At 37.2% G+C, this 18,316-nt stretch overlaps 1 protein-coding gene across 1 annotated transcript in view; it reads left to right on the forward strand.

Moving 5' to 3' along the window:
* Positions 1-17,256, forward strand: part of LOC108679896 (endoplasmic reticulum aminopeptidase 2-like) — a gene marked incomplete at its 3' end in the record, with an annotated part of 21,802 nt that extends 4,546 nt beyond the window's left edge. Inside the window, exons 2-7 of the mRNA XM_018168637.1 lie at positions 11,789-11,907; positions 12,742-12,920; positions 14,833-14,977; positions 15,338-15,451; positions 15,941-16,085; positions 17,086-17,256. Of these exons, the coding sequence (XP_018024126.1) occupies positions 11,789-11,907; positions 12,742-12,920; positions 14,833-14,977; positions 15,338-15,451; positions 15,941-16,085; positions 17,086-17,256 (873 nt within the window). The remainder of the gene's footprint in view (positions 1-11,788; positions 11,908-12,741; positions 12,921-14,832; positions 14,978-15,337; positions 15,452-15,940; positions 16,086-17,085) is intronic.
* Positions 17,257-18,316: the final 1,060 nt, after the last annotated feature.

The raw sequence follows: 18,316 nt of genomic DNA on the forward strand, positions 1-18,316 counted from the left end.
AGATCCAAAGAGAGACAGTGCAAGTCACCCAGTGAGAACATCGACTGTCTCTTATACACATCTAGATGTGTATAAGAGACAGGCTGCGTCCTGGCAAGCGCTCCCCGGTTGGCTTAGACCAACGGTTTTTTCTGATGGAGAACTTGGAGACCCGGCTGCCTGTTCCCTGTACCTTCTCTTCCTGCTAGGTGACGACATCGAGCCAAACCCGGGCCCTATCACTATGTGCCCAACCTGCACCACAAGTATAACATTTTCTGACGTGGGTGAGGGATCTGTCCTTTGCATAATTGAGACCTTCCGCCTTGTTGGCGATGTTATCTTTCGACCTCCTTTGCGAAATAGTTTGATAGCTGAAGTGCTAGCAAATCATTTTACTGCAACTACTCCTACTACTACTACCGTTGTGCAACAATTGCGGCACTGGTTCCACCTCAAGTGCACCTCGCTTCCAATCCTTAGACAATATACCAGCAACTGGTTCTGCCGTTGTGCCATCCCATTGCCCCAACACATCCGCGCAGCAAATCCACCCGCGTACACCGGTCCTCCACTCGTCGGTGCGCCCCCCGGCTCTTCCGCTGCTACATGGCCCCATGCCTGGACCTCCCTCTCCTCCTCGCCCAGTCTCTGAAGTTCGACCACCAGTCAGCACACGGCCAACCTGCCATCAAAACATTAACCTCTTCCTGTTGTTAACGGTCGAGCAACTCAGGCACCCGCGTCCTCTCCCCTCCATCCCTCGGCCGTTTCCATAAGGTTAGGCGAAAACCAAAATTATCAATTCGCTATTGACTCATAGTAACATAAGTCGGAAAAATAAATCCTGTGAGGCTAGAGTCAGATGTTGAATTAATAATTTAGCTTGACGAGGCTTCCAAACTATAAAGCCAATTCTCACTAATGAACTTCATGCTGTTACAGCCTTAATTAAAAAATAATTGATGAATTCTGATGGTAATAAGGCAGTGATGCCATTAATGCTAATGTATAATTAGCTGTACCGTACCTACAAGAGATTATGAATAATCCTGTAACATAAAATGATGTTGAAACCCATTCTTGGTATCTATATATACCTATATATATTCACTCTTTAATCTAATATAATGCTAGAAGTCGTCAATTTGATTTTATTGACTGATAGGGTAATAACGTGATGTACGTGTACCAATTTATCTAGCTTATTGTGAATTATTTTTGATGTTGATATGAAAATTCTTAGAGGCAAACTATGATGTTTATTTTGAGGTTAGCATGATTAAAAAACGTTGGAATCAACGGACTGATTTTATTATTAACGTTTAGGTAAGTCTCTGAATCGTATGACGTAATCGCCTTAAGTATATGCAAATTAAAAGGAAGTTAGCAGCAGAACTATGGTTCATTTACTTAAGCTAGTCATAACTAATCACTGAAGCTTTCATGAAAATGTTCATTTCCTCTGTTCAAATGTGATAAGTTAAAAGCGAATGTGGATTTTCGTATATACGAAATCATCTAAACGCTGTTTTCTTTATGTTTAACTTCATCTAATTCAGTATTAACTCGTGAAAGATCACATACGTGAATAAATTCCACGCGAATAACGGTAACATAACGAGCAAAGCAAACTCCAAATGCTGTTTCTGTACAATGGTACTTTAGGCAACGACGTGCGAGAACGTAAGACGCTTGTGCGTGAAACATACACTTAATTAGAGATCAAAGGCGAAGGCCTTGTGCGTAAGCATGCTACGATACTGCACTATCAGAGGGCTTTAGAGAGACTCAGTGACCGCAGATCGAGTCGATCGTGACGCACAACTTTTATCATTTTCTAAAATTGCACGAAGGTAATAATACCGGTCTCTAAGAACGTGGTCACGTTACTGTATTTAATGTGATAGAATTATTACTTAAATAAGAATTCCATTGATACAAACATATTAATGTGTGACTATTGATTGAATGATTATTTTTCTTGCAGAGAGTAAACTGTGCAAAAAAGTCTTTAAACCCTAATAACGAGGTTACCACGTTCAAGGCTACTAATACGTTACCAAAGATTACACGTATTCAATCAATGTATTGAATGTAACAAAGTGGAACGATGTTTCATGATGTCAGAGTATAATGTTAATTCTTTTAGAATATAACAAGATGTATAAAATAATAGCTTGACTACTTCACGCAATTACGCATGCAGAAAATGAGATGTCAGTAAGACTGTTATTGTGATGAATTATCATCGTGATAAATTCACGTTGTTCAAAAATTACAACATATAGAGCATAAAATAAATGTTGTATAACTTGAATAGTCAAAATACGGCAATTTGTGGTCAATGTAAAATTGAGCATGCTATTTATGAAACGTCGTAAAACGATTATTCCTATAAATGACTATTAATTGGTTAAAACCATTGCTTAAATAGCTCATTATAACATCACGTGTGTGGTTGAGTGGATGAAGAAATGTTGGATGAAAAATCGACGCTATAGCATACGTGCTTACGTGAGTCCAGGAAATACCATCAGTGACCTCATTAACCTCCATGCTTAGCCTGATGAAGAGCATTGGCTGAGAGAGTGACTCATAACCGAACTCACGATTGAACTCAAGAGTGATATGCTATCGTTTCCAAATAATGAATTGCGATAATCGATACGTTCGATACATTAAATACGTTCGATTCAATAAATACGCTATTGAAAAACGTTCGATGCGTTTTATGCTTAACGAGATAAAATAATCATGGCTTGTTAATATTTGTTGTTAATAGTAACATAACTATATACGAACGGGAGAACTTTCTGCTACACATATCATAAATAAATATGTCATCACCCTTTATATGGGCTATTATATTCATGAGAATGTCGATTCAAAAGTTTGAAAGGTAATTTTTCTCATTCGATAAAAAGCAAATAAATTGAGTTAAGATTTTATGCACGATTGTGAATTTACTTATATGTAATTTACATTAATCCTTTTATGCATATTTTGTTTGCTGACGCAAAAATAAATAAGTTATATAAACTTTAGTACCATAATTAATTCATGATATTGCGACAAATATTTGTACTGAATTTGTGTTGCGCTTAAATGAGCTTTCAACCTTCAGTTATCATATATCACAGAATTGAATTAAAAACAATCTGGTTCCGTTGATTGTAAGTACCAGAATAATTTGAAGTATGGTCAAAATATTGTAATCATGAGATATTGGCGATAACCATATTCGTGTTAAACAGTAATGTTAAACATAATAACGGATGAATCAGACATTGTAAAAACGGTAAAATTCCCAGGTGAACTTTAGTACCATAATTAATTCATGATATTGCGACAAATATTTGTACCGATTTTGTGTTGCACTAAGCGCTTAAATGATTCGTGCTTAAATGATTCCCACGTGTTATCCAATAGGATCTTTTAGCCTTCCTTATATAGATCATAACATCACAAGGATTTCTGAACTCAATTTGTCTTTGATGGTAAACATAGACGATGTGTTTAGAAATTTTTTTTCTTCTCGCGGTCAGTGAGCCTGACTTGTTCATGAAACGCAAGCTTCCGCTGTCACATTTCAGAAATCAAATCGGATTAAATCCTTTTTCTTGTTGATGAAAAACGGTCATGCCCGCAAATTCAATTCCAAACAATTGATATTGCGCGAGAAGCAGTAATGCCCTAGTGATTCGTGAACCACAATACCGTGTGAATGTCTTGATTTCTTGCCATGATCGCAAAATGCTGTGTTAACTCATTAGCATTTCGTGTTAATCAATACCTATCTTCAAAATGTTTTGCTTCAGCCAACTTTCTTGGCTGTCTCAAGTCTGACTTGATGGAACAGGTTCTTTCAATACTTGAATCATATTAAGTGAAGTAGTATAATTTTTACTAAAGTTCTAAACTTTATTTAAACTATGTGTAATCATCTAAAATTCACGAACTGATTACGAAATTATAAACCGTTGTTACTGTAAACATTAACATACATAAAGACTTGTACAGTCTGATTGCATTATGAGCAACAATAGATTATATTACAAAATAAATTGTACGATATTTTAGAATGATTGTATCAATGTAAGTGATTTGCCTTTGCAGTGTAAAGCTGTACAAATCTTTTAATTGTATTTGAAATTGTTTCGCTACTAATTGTTAATCGCTATTGTGTACCACTAACAATTCCTACATGAATGTTCGAATGTGTACTAAAGCCTACAGTGTATTGGTTGTTAGATAATTAATCATGTGACTTAAAAGTTCAACATTTCACAATGTTAATGGAATGTAAAGAGGTGTCATGTTCCGGCGGTACGAGATGAGTTGTGTGTCATACTCGTTAAGTGGGTTAGCATTTGTGCTTTCTTCAGCGACGTTAATCACAATATAGTAACAAAAAGTTTTTCCTTTTGACCTCTTCTCGAATACGTAATGGTATATATACCACTGACCCTGAGAGTCTTGTGTCAAGTTAATCAACGTAAGTTGTAAAAGTCACAATTATGTAGTGCCGACACATGAGCGTCTATTTTCGAAGGGGGAAGGGAACCACTTCAATAAAAGTATCGATAGAGGAGATAGCAATTAAAAATAACTGTACTAACAACGTACTGCTGGAAACATTGTTTCCCATACAATCATATTCGAATGAGGAATCCGAGTTTATCCCGAATATAAGTCTCATTTTGTGCTAATTAATTTCCTTTTCAGCACTAACTATAATTAAAAACGATGTTACTTATTAATTTGATCAGTAAAAGGAACCGAAAATATTTTTTATATGTACTGTGAATATAGTTTTATATAGTACTGTGAATTGAATTTCATATGTTTTCTAATGTACCTGAGTTTCGCTATTGCAAACCATCCTGCTGGGTCATGATCTAATAAAATGGCTGAATTAGCCAAATACATGTCAAGTAACATAACGTAAAATAAATTGCGAAATGATCCAACGCAGCTCAAAGTAAATTTAAGAATAGGCTATTACATGGTTCTCAAAAAATAGAAACCAATGAAAATGTATTTTATTCATGCCGAGCGACAAACTGTATTCTTGGACGTATAAAGGCAGAAAACCGGCATCGAACTTCTATGTTATATTAAGTTACTACAATAATGTCCGTTGACTTAAGAGTCGGGTGGAGCGGTCGCTGAACGCCACATCGAGACCACACGGCCTCACGCGGTTAAAATTTCTCGGTCAGGCTCTGCCTTCTAACGTCGGCATCATACGTCTGGCTGCACATTCACCTCCTCCACATTTTTAATCAGCGAGCGACATACTACTAATTTTTCTACGAAATTTTACTCTATTATCAAATTGGTNTTACGTCTGTCTCTTATACACATCTAGATGTGTATAAGAGACAGGAGCTGGACTCCGAAACGTTTTCTATAAAGATATGAATTTTTGTGGACTATTCTTTGCTTTTAAATTTTTACCCAAGAAAAACCCATAGCACCAAAACTCAACCTAGTTATGCGTGCGCCTATTTCGTCTTCTACTGTTATTTCCTTTTCTCCTTCCTCTTTCTGGCCACTCTGTGCCACCTCTTGTTTTTTCTCCAATTTTCCTAGTGGCGCCGCGCCACCACCGCCAGGCAGTTAATTGAGTTCATAGGCAGACAGCCTTCAGCTGCAGTCATGCATCTAACTCTAGACGTGCTCACATCGTCTTGGACTCCAGCACTCAGACCAACACGCTGTGTCGTAATACTCTTATCTACTGTATCCAGTATCCTGTTACTTCTACCTAGTGTATCTTGTAAACCTATCTGTAATATCTACTCTTAGATCCACGACTTGTCATTACTGGCCAATGAATCTATATTAATATGTTATTCGTACATTCATAAACGAACCAAAACCCCTCCTCAGGTTTTTCTACTATTGATTTATAGATCTTCTACTGATCAACTTATCAATTAATAATCAGGTTGCACCTTAAACCGGTAACCGGACAACAGTGACAAATGCTCTAGTCCCAGCCCTAAAGGTAGAGTTGTTTTCCACGTTTGGAGTGATAAAGTCAAAAGTGAAAACTGCTGAAAATTTTTGACATCATAATGACATGTATATTGTAATGTGATGCGTCATTAGTAGAATTATTTTAATACTTCAAATTCATAAAAAGGTTTTAAGTGCTAAGTTATTCTTCAAGTAACATATTTTTTCTGGCACATTTGCGAAAATGCTGTTAATGATAAAATTTTGTTAATATCTACAGCTCCTATGAATACATTTTATGTTTTATGAATTATAAATTTATGTGGTTTAGATGTGAAAAATCACACTTGTTAATAAAATTCCAATTTTTCTAAAATTGTGTACCTAACTTGGAAAAAAATATAAATCTTCTTTACAATCATGCAGATTGTCTTGAGAAATAGAGTGTAATTCATCCAGTCACTCATGCCAGATTGTCACTCACTAGTCACTACTGGAGCTTTTTTACCAGTCTGTGTTGATGTTCCTTTGTTTGGTTTGTTAGTGATGTGCATGTTGATTTATTGGGGGCTACTTTGAGTCTGCTAGTCTCTCTCTTTAGTGGGGGCTACTTCGAGTCTGTCTGTACTTCGAGTGCGTGCTAGCCAGCACCCTAGTTGTGTGATATAGGGTTGTTTTTAAGCCACATGACTTCTTCTTCATAAATTAATTAGAACATTACTTTTTATTAGGAAAGGTGAGTAATTCAGCCAAAAGATTCTATAGTTATCAAAAATATGTCATTTTGGAGCTGCCAGATTTAAGGATAAAGTAGAAATTTACAATCTTGATTTTAGCAGGAATCTCATATCTGCAAATGTGATGAAAAATCTCTGAAGTTTTGGCTATATAAAAACATTTCAAAAATGTTGCTAATAATGATTGTTTCTTTGTTGATTTTAGAGAAGTGTGGGCAAAAACAGTCGTTTTTATAACTTCTAAAGAGTAATAAAGCAAGGGCCATAGAAATATGTGGAATAACTGAAATTTTCTACGAGCTCATAACTTTAATCTCTTTCAATGATGTGATTTTGCCAAACTTCCAGTTTTTGTTGAGGTTTATATTATTTACTTATCTGTAATACAGCTGCTGCATGAGCTGCTGCTGCATCAATACAGCTGCTGCACGAGCTGCACCTGCAGCTATTACATATATTTCAGTAACCTGCCAAAGAAAAGCTCCAAGCTGACATTAAATATATCTACTCTCCAAACCTGGACTAAAGCTTCCTCCCATGTTTCTAGTGAGGAAATATCTACCTACTCTCTGAACCGCAATTAGGTGGATTTTTGAGCCATGATTTTATGCATTTGCAAGCCATGATTCCATTTCTTTTGAGTGATAAATTTGATATTCCAGCCATGAAGAGCCATTTATGAGTCACAAACTTAATTATTAATTTAATTAATTAATTAATTAAACTTATGAGTCACAAAGTCCTGTGAATGTGTTTCTCCAAATCTCAAATTTTACCTTAAAAACAGCAACAAAAACATTTATCTTTACTTTAGAAGCAACTGAACACGCGATAATGCAGTTTGACATGACCGCAACTATGCAATCTCCAACAAAATGTTTTGTGTTGACTCTTCATGCAGGATATTTTGGTGGGAGTGTAGTAGTAAAAGTACCACTTCGGAAGTTGAAAATTTTGTGAAATTACATTTTTGTGAACCGCAGATTTCTTTAAACAAATAAAAATACATTACATTAGATCTGCAAAATTTCATACCTACAAGAATTAGTCATGTTTGGAGTCATGATATTCCTGCTTGCAACTTCATGAATTATCTCCTATATACTTAATTATTACCAAAAGTATATGATCAAGCAGTGATATTCTGTAATTATAAAATACATTTCACTTAGGAGCTGCAAGGTTCGAGATCTTTAGTAATAGCAACAAGGCATTATAATTAATTTCATGTCAGACAACAATTAGTATTATTCATTTTGATATACTAACTCAATATCCCATTTAATTGAATACTTGTCCTAATGCCCTTATCAAAGACGTAGGGTAACTTGATGAAATGCCAATAACTGTTTATTTTAAATTGACATTATATTAATGAAGCATATTGTTAGTGCTTGGAAATATTTTCAAGGCTCCAATATTTATTTATATTATTCAACTCTTGAACCAAAGTCAGCTCATTCATAGGCAAGTTTCAAGATATTTCTAACCTACTTCCTATCATACCACAACTTGATTTTTTGAGCTATAAGTTTATCAATTTTGCATACATATAAAATTTGTTAGTCATTTTTGTGGACTCCGGGGAAAAAGTTCCAGGCTTTGTAATCATTTTCTTCAGTTGAACTACTATCAATGGCACTATGAGCTGCCACTCACCATACACTGCATAACTTGCTGCTCGCCAATGAAACACACATTCAACTAATCAGAAATACAAATTTTAGGCTTCAATTACCATATATATATGTAAGAAATTGTTTTATCTTGCTATGAATTCGTGCTTCAGTTTTGTTTGAAAAATAGAAAATTTCTATTGAAGGCCACCAGCCAGTGATATAAGTGACATTGACATTAAACAAATAAAACTATTCAGAACTACAATTTGTGGGGTTAAGTTACCACATATATATATATGTAAGAAATTGTTTTATCTTGCTAAGAATTTGTGTTTGAGTTTTGTTTGAAAAATAGATAATTTCTATAGAGGATCACCAGCCAGTGACATGACATTGACATTAGGGTCTTTATCTCTATAAAAAAATTAGCCCTAAGCTTCTCAAATAAGTGATGTCACATCTTTCCTTTACTTGTGCTTGTGGAGCAAATACTCGTAAATTCTTTGTGATTGTGAAAATCCATCACTTTACTCATTAATATAAATATTGCTGTGACAATATGCTTCACCAGCATCACTTGCAGAAGGAGGATTCAAAGAAATTCAAAATTTCCCACTATCTGCAATTTTTTCTGCATGCATGCTTTCTAAATCCAAATTTATGTATGTAAAAATTACTTATGTCTATACCGTATATGCCTGCAAAATTAATAAGTTAATTGCATTTTGATTTTAAGATATAATGTGTATATGCACAAACATCCAAATTTTATCTTGTTTGTCATTTGCTATGATTAATGATAGTGGGCATGTCTGATAACCACAGCATCTGCTACTCCTCCCAGGGTGCCCCTACCCAGAATTGCTTATCTTAGCAATTGTCAAGTGTTCGTCGGCTGCCAAGTGTGTTGATTTGTTAAGCAAAGAATTGCAGTTATCATTCTTATTGATTTTTAGAAGGCTGAGATCCACGATAGTAGCCATATACTCAGGACATATCTTAACAGTTGCCGGTCGCGCACGCTATTGTAGAATTGTTCCTCTTACTCCTGACACTTCTTTCAGGCTGCACTGTCCTTTGATACAACTTCGCTATGATTCAATTTACGTTAGGTTTCACTGCAATAATTATTGGTAAGCACATTATGCCATGTAGAATGCCGCTACGAGATCAAAATACTGACGTGGATTTGTAGCATCTAGATGTAATTAATAATTGTGTAATAATAATTCAGATTAGAACAAAATTAACAATTACATTTATCGCTAAAAACGTAAACGTCACAACCGTGAACGCAGCATTTAGTTTAGTACTTAGACCGACCTTCTCTGTTTATGTACATTGCTCAACAACCTCTCATTAGAGGTTTCAATACATGTAATCAAAAAACGTAGAACTTGAAAGAGAAGCGTCTTCCTACGTATACTACGTATACATCCTAGCTAGAATCGGTCACTAGCCTTCACACCATTAGATTACCTTCAGACCCATATAGATATCTAGTACATGCCATATTTACAACATTTTAACGCCAATCTTTTATAACTTTTCCGTATTTTTCATAAATTTTCCTCGTATGATTTCAGTTGCAGTTTGTCTCAAGAGAAGAGCTTACGATTACCGTTAGTTCTAAGATTATTCTCACATTGAATTTCGCAGCACGCTTATGCATGAATACAAGCAATTGCGGTCTTACGTACTCTAATGGTCGTATGAGCTTAAAATATCGTAATTACCGTAATGATTGATTGTAGATCTAAGTATTAGAATTAGACTTTACGATACATTATATACATAATAAATTGAGCAACGTCAATGAAAGCTGAAATGACCAAAAAGTCTAATTACTTCTGAACGCGAGGACAATTCTAAGTTTAGTATCGAACTAAGTATAGGACTATTATAACAGATTCAGGTACGTTATACCAAAACGAGTATGCACACATGATTATTTGTTTGATAATAGCGTATTTCTTCATCGCTGCTTGCATGAATTTCATTACCTCTCAAGCGGGATCAATCAATTTCCTAAATTCTGTCACATTAGAATTTATCTGTGGTTTCTATTTCTGCGAAAAATTTTTCTTTCGATTATCCGAGAGATTTTCAAATCTGGCAACCAACGCGGCACTCGATCGTCACCGTTTAAGTCGCGTTCCAAATATTCCCGCTTAATCGGCTTGGAATCGGTCACGATTCCTATCACGAGTTACCGCAGTTAGCTGCTCCACTTGCTGCCTAAGGAATCGTGAAGGCTGGTATACTGACGAATAAAATAAAATAACAAAAGAAAATAAAACAAAAGAAAACAAAAGAAAATAAAAAACTAAAAGAAATAAAAAAAAACCATTCAGAAAATTATTCTCGCTTTCCAAATCTCTCTGTTTTTTTGTTCTCAGTTTTACCGAAGTACCCTTTCGTTTGCCTGCATCAGTATGATTAAGAAAATTTGTCTATTTAAATAAACCCATATGCGATTCTGAACCTTGGATGACTGATAATATAGTCATTGCAGCCACCTATTGATTGCCTGAAGCCGGCATCTCGGTCACATCATGACAAGAAAGAAACGATGCCAATCTATTATGAGAGCAAACTCGTGTTTTTCCAATAGTTACATAAGCGGCTTATCATGAAATATTATAGACTCTTTTATGAAGAAACTGAGCTCACTGCTAAATATTCACCGTGTTGCGTATAAAGAATGTCTATTGAAACAAAACCGAGCTTTTATATAAATTATACTTCTACTCGGAGAAGGAAGAACACATAAGTACTTATCGTCTTCTCAGCCACACTTTCATTAGCTTTAGTGAGCATTGAAACTTCAGTACGTCAATTGCAGTAATTGAGATAGGAATTAAAAAAGCATATTGATATTATTTTAGTCATCGAAGCGGGTATTCAGCAGTTTCAGTAATTCCATCAATTCTTTATGGTCGAAGGTATTCTTCTAACAATGAACTCATTATTAGCGCATTTTCTCATTTATGGAAAAATTCACTATTGTGCTCGACATGTCCGTCTGTCTGTCTGTCTGTCCGTCCGTCTGTCTGTCTGTCCGTCCGTCTGTCTGTCTGTCTGTCTGTCTGTCCGTCCGTCCGTGACCTCAAGTTTTCGTCGACGAGAAAATGCGCTCTATTACAGTTACTTGCATGACATGTTTCGATGCGGATATAATAATCCTCTAGCCTTCTGTGATGGATTTTTATGGATTTCTAACTGAGTACGGTATATAGTAGCAATATCTGAAAGCTGTCAGGAAGCACTGTTAGTTTGTGTGATTTATTTGTATTCAGTTTATTTCGTGCGGATTTAAAAATCTTCTGGCCTGCTATGATGGATTTTTATGGATTTCTAACTGAGCACATAGTAGCAAGGTCTGAAAGCTGTCAGGAAGAACTGTTATTTTGTGTGATCTATTTCTATTCAGTTATTTTGTGCTCGTTAACGTGTCAATGTCGTTGACACTTGATTATATTACAGGTAACGTGACAATCAGAGTGAACTCTTCTGAAACTCGCGACTTCTTTTTGGTTCATTCGAAGCTACTGACGATCAGCAGCACGACGCTGCAGGCGCTGCAGCCTGACGACTCATGGCAGGTCAGAGGCCAAACTGTTATAACTTGCATAAATCTTGTCAGACTGCATAATTTTACGAAGTAATTATATTATAAAGTTTTGGTACAATTATACCTGTGTGATCGGACAAGGGTTAAGTACACGTAACGGTCTTTGTACGTGTAGCGGCCTATGAACAAGCAGCGGCCTTAGTACACGTAGCGGCCTAAGCATAGATGGCCGATTTCTCGTCAGTGATTGGTAAGTTCAATTTGAGAATTCAGCAGTGATTGGATGACGGAGTTACGAACTCGTTACTAGTTTCGATATGTCCGAACCAGGGCAGTAGCAGCTGGGCTAGTATCCTTTTTAACTTGAGTGTGTCTCGCAATGGTGCACTGAAGTTGTACGCACATTGAAGGTAATATGAAAATTGTCATTATTTGTTATTCATGCACTCGCTGAAAAAAGCTTAAGGAGAAGATCAATATCATCTCTCATGTTATTTTTTTCAATTTAAATAGTTGCAATGACTATCGCGTGAACATCTTTAGGGGTATTGTGATTTATTATATATTTTTCCTTTAATTGCGTACGAACACAACGAATATTTTTATTCAGTCTTGATTCATTGCAGGATGTTGCGCTCCTGGACACGTTTGCTTACGAACCCAACGAGTTCTGGGTGGTACGGACGCAGGCTTCTGTGTCATTAATGAGAAGATCAATATCATTTTCTCTCATGTTATTTTTTTCAATTTCAATAGTTGCAATGACTATCGTGTGAACATCTCTAAAGGTATAGTGATTTATTATGTATTTTTCCTTTAATTTCGTACGAACACAACGAGTATTTTCAGTCTTGATTCATTGCAGGATGTTGCGCTCCTGGACACGTTTGCTTACGAACCGAACGAGTTCTGGGTGGTACGGACGCAGGCTTCTGTGTCTCCAGGAATTTTCCGACTGTCCTTAACATTTGACGGCTCCTTGACAGCCAACGGCCTCGTAGGCTTCTATGACTCGGACTACATCGATGAGGCTAACAACACAAGGTGCGGACATTGCATAATATGGTAGTCGTGAACTAATAATTTGCGTAAAAATGAACCATTTAGCGTAAAGTATAGTTAAGAATTTATATTCCATTTATATAGCTCTTAACGGCAATGGAGTGCTTAGAAATACTTATTGATAGCTGCATGCGCAATGAAATCTGTTGGAATTGTAGTTGAGTAGCATCTTGAGCACGGTCCTGGTAGGAGCCTCGATTCCGATGCATGGAATCAAGAGCTATATTTTTCTTAATTTCATCCTTGGAATGTATACGTTCATATTTTTGCTGTATACGTTTATATTTTTTAGTTCGTTGGTCAATTCATTAATTTCCACTTTAAATCGTAAAGCATCGTTTCAAAATTTCCATTGACTGCGGCTTGAACATTTTTAGTTGCTACAAAATCGGCTTGCCTGTGGATGTGACGCCAACGTAATTCGTATCTTATGTGCTAATAAGTAGAGTTACCCATTACCATCAGTATATGAAGTTACCAGCCCATTACCATCAGTATATGAAGTTACTAGCCCATTACCATCAGTATATGAAGTTACCAGCCCATTACCATCAGTATATGAAGTTACTAGCCCATTACCATCAGTATATGAAGTTACCAGCCCATTACCATCAGTATATGAAGTTACCAGCCCATTACCATCAGTATATGAAGTTACCAGCCCATTACCGTCAGTATATGAAGTATTTAACCCCTAAACACTATTAACCGCCCGATTAAATAGGGGGTTTCTAAGTTAAGTTAGTTATGTGATTTTTTTCTATTTTTATTACTGTTATTCTATCGGCAATCGCTTTAATTTCGTTAGGTTGGGTCCGCAGTGTCAATAACGGCACGTGAATAGGTTCTCGTATGAAAAGGTTTCGGCAAAATATAGTACAGAGAGGGTTGTAATGAAACACTGATACATTTCATATTAAAGTGGGAAATTCCAGTTCACATCCTACGTTAACAAAATCTCTAGTACTTGAAAAATGTAATCTGAACACAATCAACAGTCCAAAACCTATCAGTTTACATCATAAAAATCATCTAATTTTCCCGGAAAAAGCGTGTGATCCGTTGCAGTTCCTATGCGTATGACAGTTGTAAACGACCGTAGCTTGCGCTTACGTTTACGGCCGTATGTTCAGCGGCCGTGCCGCTGCTGTATTCTCGTGTCTTCTTAACAGTTGCTGCTTCTTCCTGGCCGTATTTCCCGCGCTATAGTGATGTCTCGCGGCCGGTCTAACCGTAGAATTTATGACGACCGTACTTCGGTTGATGACTGTGCCCGTCACGTTTCTTCTGATGAAAGTTGTGACCGTACTATTGTCTATTGATGACCGTACAGATGATAACTTGTGGTGTAGAGCTCGAAACTTAGATCTTCTGATGACGTGCGTTATAATCGTTGTACAACTCGTGGCCTTCTCGCGTTGTCTCACGGCTGAGTTGCAGCCGTAGTGTTGACGTTGATTTTCTTGACGTGCTCACCGGACTCGTAGCTGCCTCGATAGTCTAGGTTTCTCGCGACCGTCAATGTTCGAAAACGACAAACCACCGGCTTCACGGCCGCGGCCGTTGCGTCCGCTGATTGCAGACCTTACGTGCGTGACGGTCACCTCCGTAGGACCAACAACCCTTGGCGCCAATTTTGAGGTCCTTATATACGCTAGAGTCGCGCACAGTTAAGCCTATTCCCTCGAAGTGACGCCACATTCCTCGAATGGAATGTCCCTCGCGCTGAGCTCGCCAACGTTCAATGTAAACTAACTCCTTCTCTCACGGTCTCGAAACAACCGCGCCTTACACACTTGCTATATCGCTTCGACCCGCATTCTTAGCATTCTTAACACCTACCCGTAATACATGTTCAATATTACCTACTTTATTCACGCCACTCCTGCCACAGGCTGCTGGCGACGACAAAGTTCGAGCCGACCTACGCGCGCCAGGCCTTCCCGTGCTTTGACGAGCCGAGCTTCAAGTCAACCTTCACCGTGACTGTCGTGCGCCCTCTCCTGGAGTACATCGTGCTCTCCAACATGCCTGTCGTGGTACGTGTGTCGTGCGTGTCTGTCGTGGCACGTGTGTCGTGCCTGCCTGTCGTGGTACGTGTGTCGTGCATGCCTGTCGTGGTACGTGTGTCGTGCGTGTCTGTCGTGGCACGTGTGTCGTGCGTGTCTGTCGTGGCACGTGTGTTGTGCGTGTGTGCGTGTCTGTCGTAGCACGTGTGTCGTGCGTGTCTGTCGTGGCACTCAATTTAAATACCAATCTCTTGATATTTAACATTTTTGAGTTAATAGGCTTATCGAAAAATTTTCCTGACAACTTGAATCGGAATAAATTTGTAATGCTTACCTGGATTAAAGTTAGATGTCCTCTGACGAGTGAAGCTAACGTTAAATATTCCCCAGAATGAAGCGGTCAACCAGCCCGCTGAAGGTCTCGCTGAAGTGACGTTTCAAGAGTCCGTGCCCATGGTAACGTATCTCGTATGCTTCATCGTCTGCGACTTCATTTACATCGGCGTGAGTCTGACACGAATTTCGTTGTCTTACATTCCAAAATTTTTTGTTCATTCAAGATCTTGAACATTCAATTTGGCGGCACTGAGAACCGGCCTGATTTTAGTTTCTCTGCAATAATATTGTCGTCCGGGTGCTCCTACTGAACCAAAATCTTGAAACTTCTAAAAATTTAAAATTTTGATCAAAAAGGTCATTCTTGCGTTCTAAAACGTATCTGAAAACCTCGCCTTCTTGTAAGTATACGTAAATTTATTACCTATTAAAATTTTTATTAAAAAGGCCATTCTTGTGTTCAAAAACGTATCTGAAAACCTTCACTTCTTGCAAGTATACGTATCTTTATTACATATTAAAATTTTTATCAAAAAAGTCATTCTTGCGTTCTAAAACGTACCTGGAAACCTCGCCTTCTTGTAATTATACGTAGGTTTATTACCTATTCTGTCTCACTCTGCGTTCCAATCTCAAGTTCCTTTGCTCTGCGTACAGGAAACCTTGCCCAGCGGGATGGACTTCCGCGTCTACGCCCCCCGAGCGCGCGTAGACAACACGGAGTACGCACTGCGTCAGGGCGCCCAGATACTGCAGTACTACGAGAAGATGTTCGACCTGCCCTTCCCTCTACCAAAAAGCGGTGAGAAATATCCCGTTTAAAAAAAAAAAACATATATTATCGGATTTTCGAGCTACCGTTCTCCTGACAAAAAACGGTAAGAAATGCTCCAATTAAAGGCGGTGAGAAATGCCCCGTTCAAAAAAAAACAAATATTGTATGATACGTTCGAGCTACCGTTTCCCTGACAAAAAACGGTAAGAAATACTCCATTAAAAAAAATATAATATATATATATATATTGCTTGTTTTTTCTAATGCGAGATCTTCGACCTGTCGTTCCCCTTTACCAAAAAGCGGTGAGAAATGCCCCGTTTAAAAAGGCAAATATTGTAGTATGTTCGTGCTACCGTTCCCCTGCTGAAAAGCGGTAAACACCCTGATTTCTCTGCGAACCAATTTCATCAAGGTAATTTTGAACATTTTAATGTACTTAATTGTACTGAAAGTTCTTGCTCACTGTCAGTTTTTACTTATCTCTTTACCATTTCCCGGAATAATTACCAGTACTTTATAATGAGTCGCTTAAGCTCAACCATTCATCCACGCAATCTTGATAAGAAATTTTCTCTTTCACCAATGATTTAAATAATATGCGTTTTTTAAACGCATACGGTATTATTTAAATCATTGGTTTAAAAATTACTTATTAAAGACAACACTTCTAAAGAGGCCAGTGTCTCTGATGTCACTAATGTACAATGAATTTATTTTATTATTTTTAAATATATAAAAAATATTTATACATTTTTTTGCATAACATTTTTTTTAATTCTTTATTCTGTCAATTGATTCATGCTTTGTCTCCGACTTTACGCGAGTGTGCAAAATTTCAGATCGATTGTACAGTAAGAAGTGTGAAATACTATCTATTATAAGATTTGTAGCAGACAAACAACAATAAGTGAAGTTAAAGAGAAGTCTTGTAAAATGTGAAGTTAAAGAGAAGTCTTGTAAAAAGTGAAGCTAAAGAGAAGGGTCGTAAAAACAATCGTTTGTATAACCTCAACCCCACCACCAGACATGGCGGCCATCCCCGACTACGTGTCTGGGGCCACAGAGCACTGGGGCATCATCACCTACAGGGAGACTAGCATCTTCTACAACCCCACCAAGAGTTCCGAGACCAACAAGCAGCGAGTCTGCTCTGTCGTAGCGCATGAACTGGCGCACCAGTGGTTTGGCAACCTCGGTGTGTTGTGTTTGATGTTTATACCGGATAACATGGTGCTTAAATGTGTCTTGGAATATAAAGAGAATCATTATTAGCGCATTTTCTCATTTATGGAAAAAGGCGCTATTGTGCTCGCCATGTCCGTCTGTCTGTCCGTCCGTGACTTCACGTTTTCGTTGACGAGAAAATGCGCGCTCTGTCACTCACTGCAGTTAGTACTGAGTTATATTTTATTTTATGTTTATACGGGATAAGATGGTGCTTAAATGAGTCTTGGAATTTTAACAGAATCATTTTTTTTATAAGTGAAGAAACCAGCAAAAAAAAATAATTTTTTTTAATAATCATTTTTAATCATTTATAATCACAATAATCATTTTATAAAATGATTGTTAACCATTTAGAATAATCATTTTTTATAAGTTAAGAAAACATTTAGATAAGTCGCCGTTTATATTGAGAGAAAACGTTTCGGAGTCCAGCTCCATCGGCTGTTCAAAAACCTAGAACACAAGTACAAACAATTTGTAAAGTAGAAGGTGAATTTTTCTGCTCATGTTTTCTTCATTCTTATTTGTGTTTATTTGACGATTTAGGTTTTAATATCTTCAGTCTGAATTTTAGTTTACTAATTATTTATAGGGTACTTCTTGTGTTCTAGGTTTTTGAGCTCCAAAACCTTTTCTCTCTTTAGAAATGGTGAATTTTTTGGCTATTCTCTTTGTATTTAATTCTTGATAAATTTGCGATTTAAGCAATCAAGTGATCTTAATACTTGAGTGTATAATCTATTGTTAATTCAGTGAAACAAAATTATTCTAGACTCCAATAGAGCCCACTTAAAAGTTTTACTCCTTAGTAAAGCTTTAGGGTTGCATTTAGTACTTTTTATCTTTTTATAAAGAGCAAATGGGGCAGGGTGGCCCAGTGGTTAAAGTTCAGAGTACCAAGATTGGCGCGGGTTCGATCCCAGCTCTGGGCGTCAGTTTCTGGTCAGAATCGGCAAGGAGGCCGGGCGGTTAAGCACAGCAGAATTGTAGCAGTGAGTTGCGAGTTCGAGACCGCAAAATGCTGTGAA

Source organism: Hyalella azteca, unplaced genomic scaffold, assembly GCF_000764305.2.
Source record: "Hyalella azteca isolate HAZT.00-mixed unplaced genomic scaffold, Hazt_2.0.2 contig1935, whole genome shotgun sequence".
In the NCBI taxonomy this organism is placed as follows: domain Eukaryota; kingdom Metazoa; phylum Arthropoda; class Malacostraca; order Amphipoda; family Hyalellidae; genus Hyalella; species Hyalella azteca.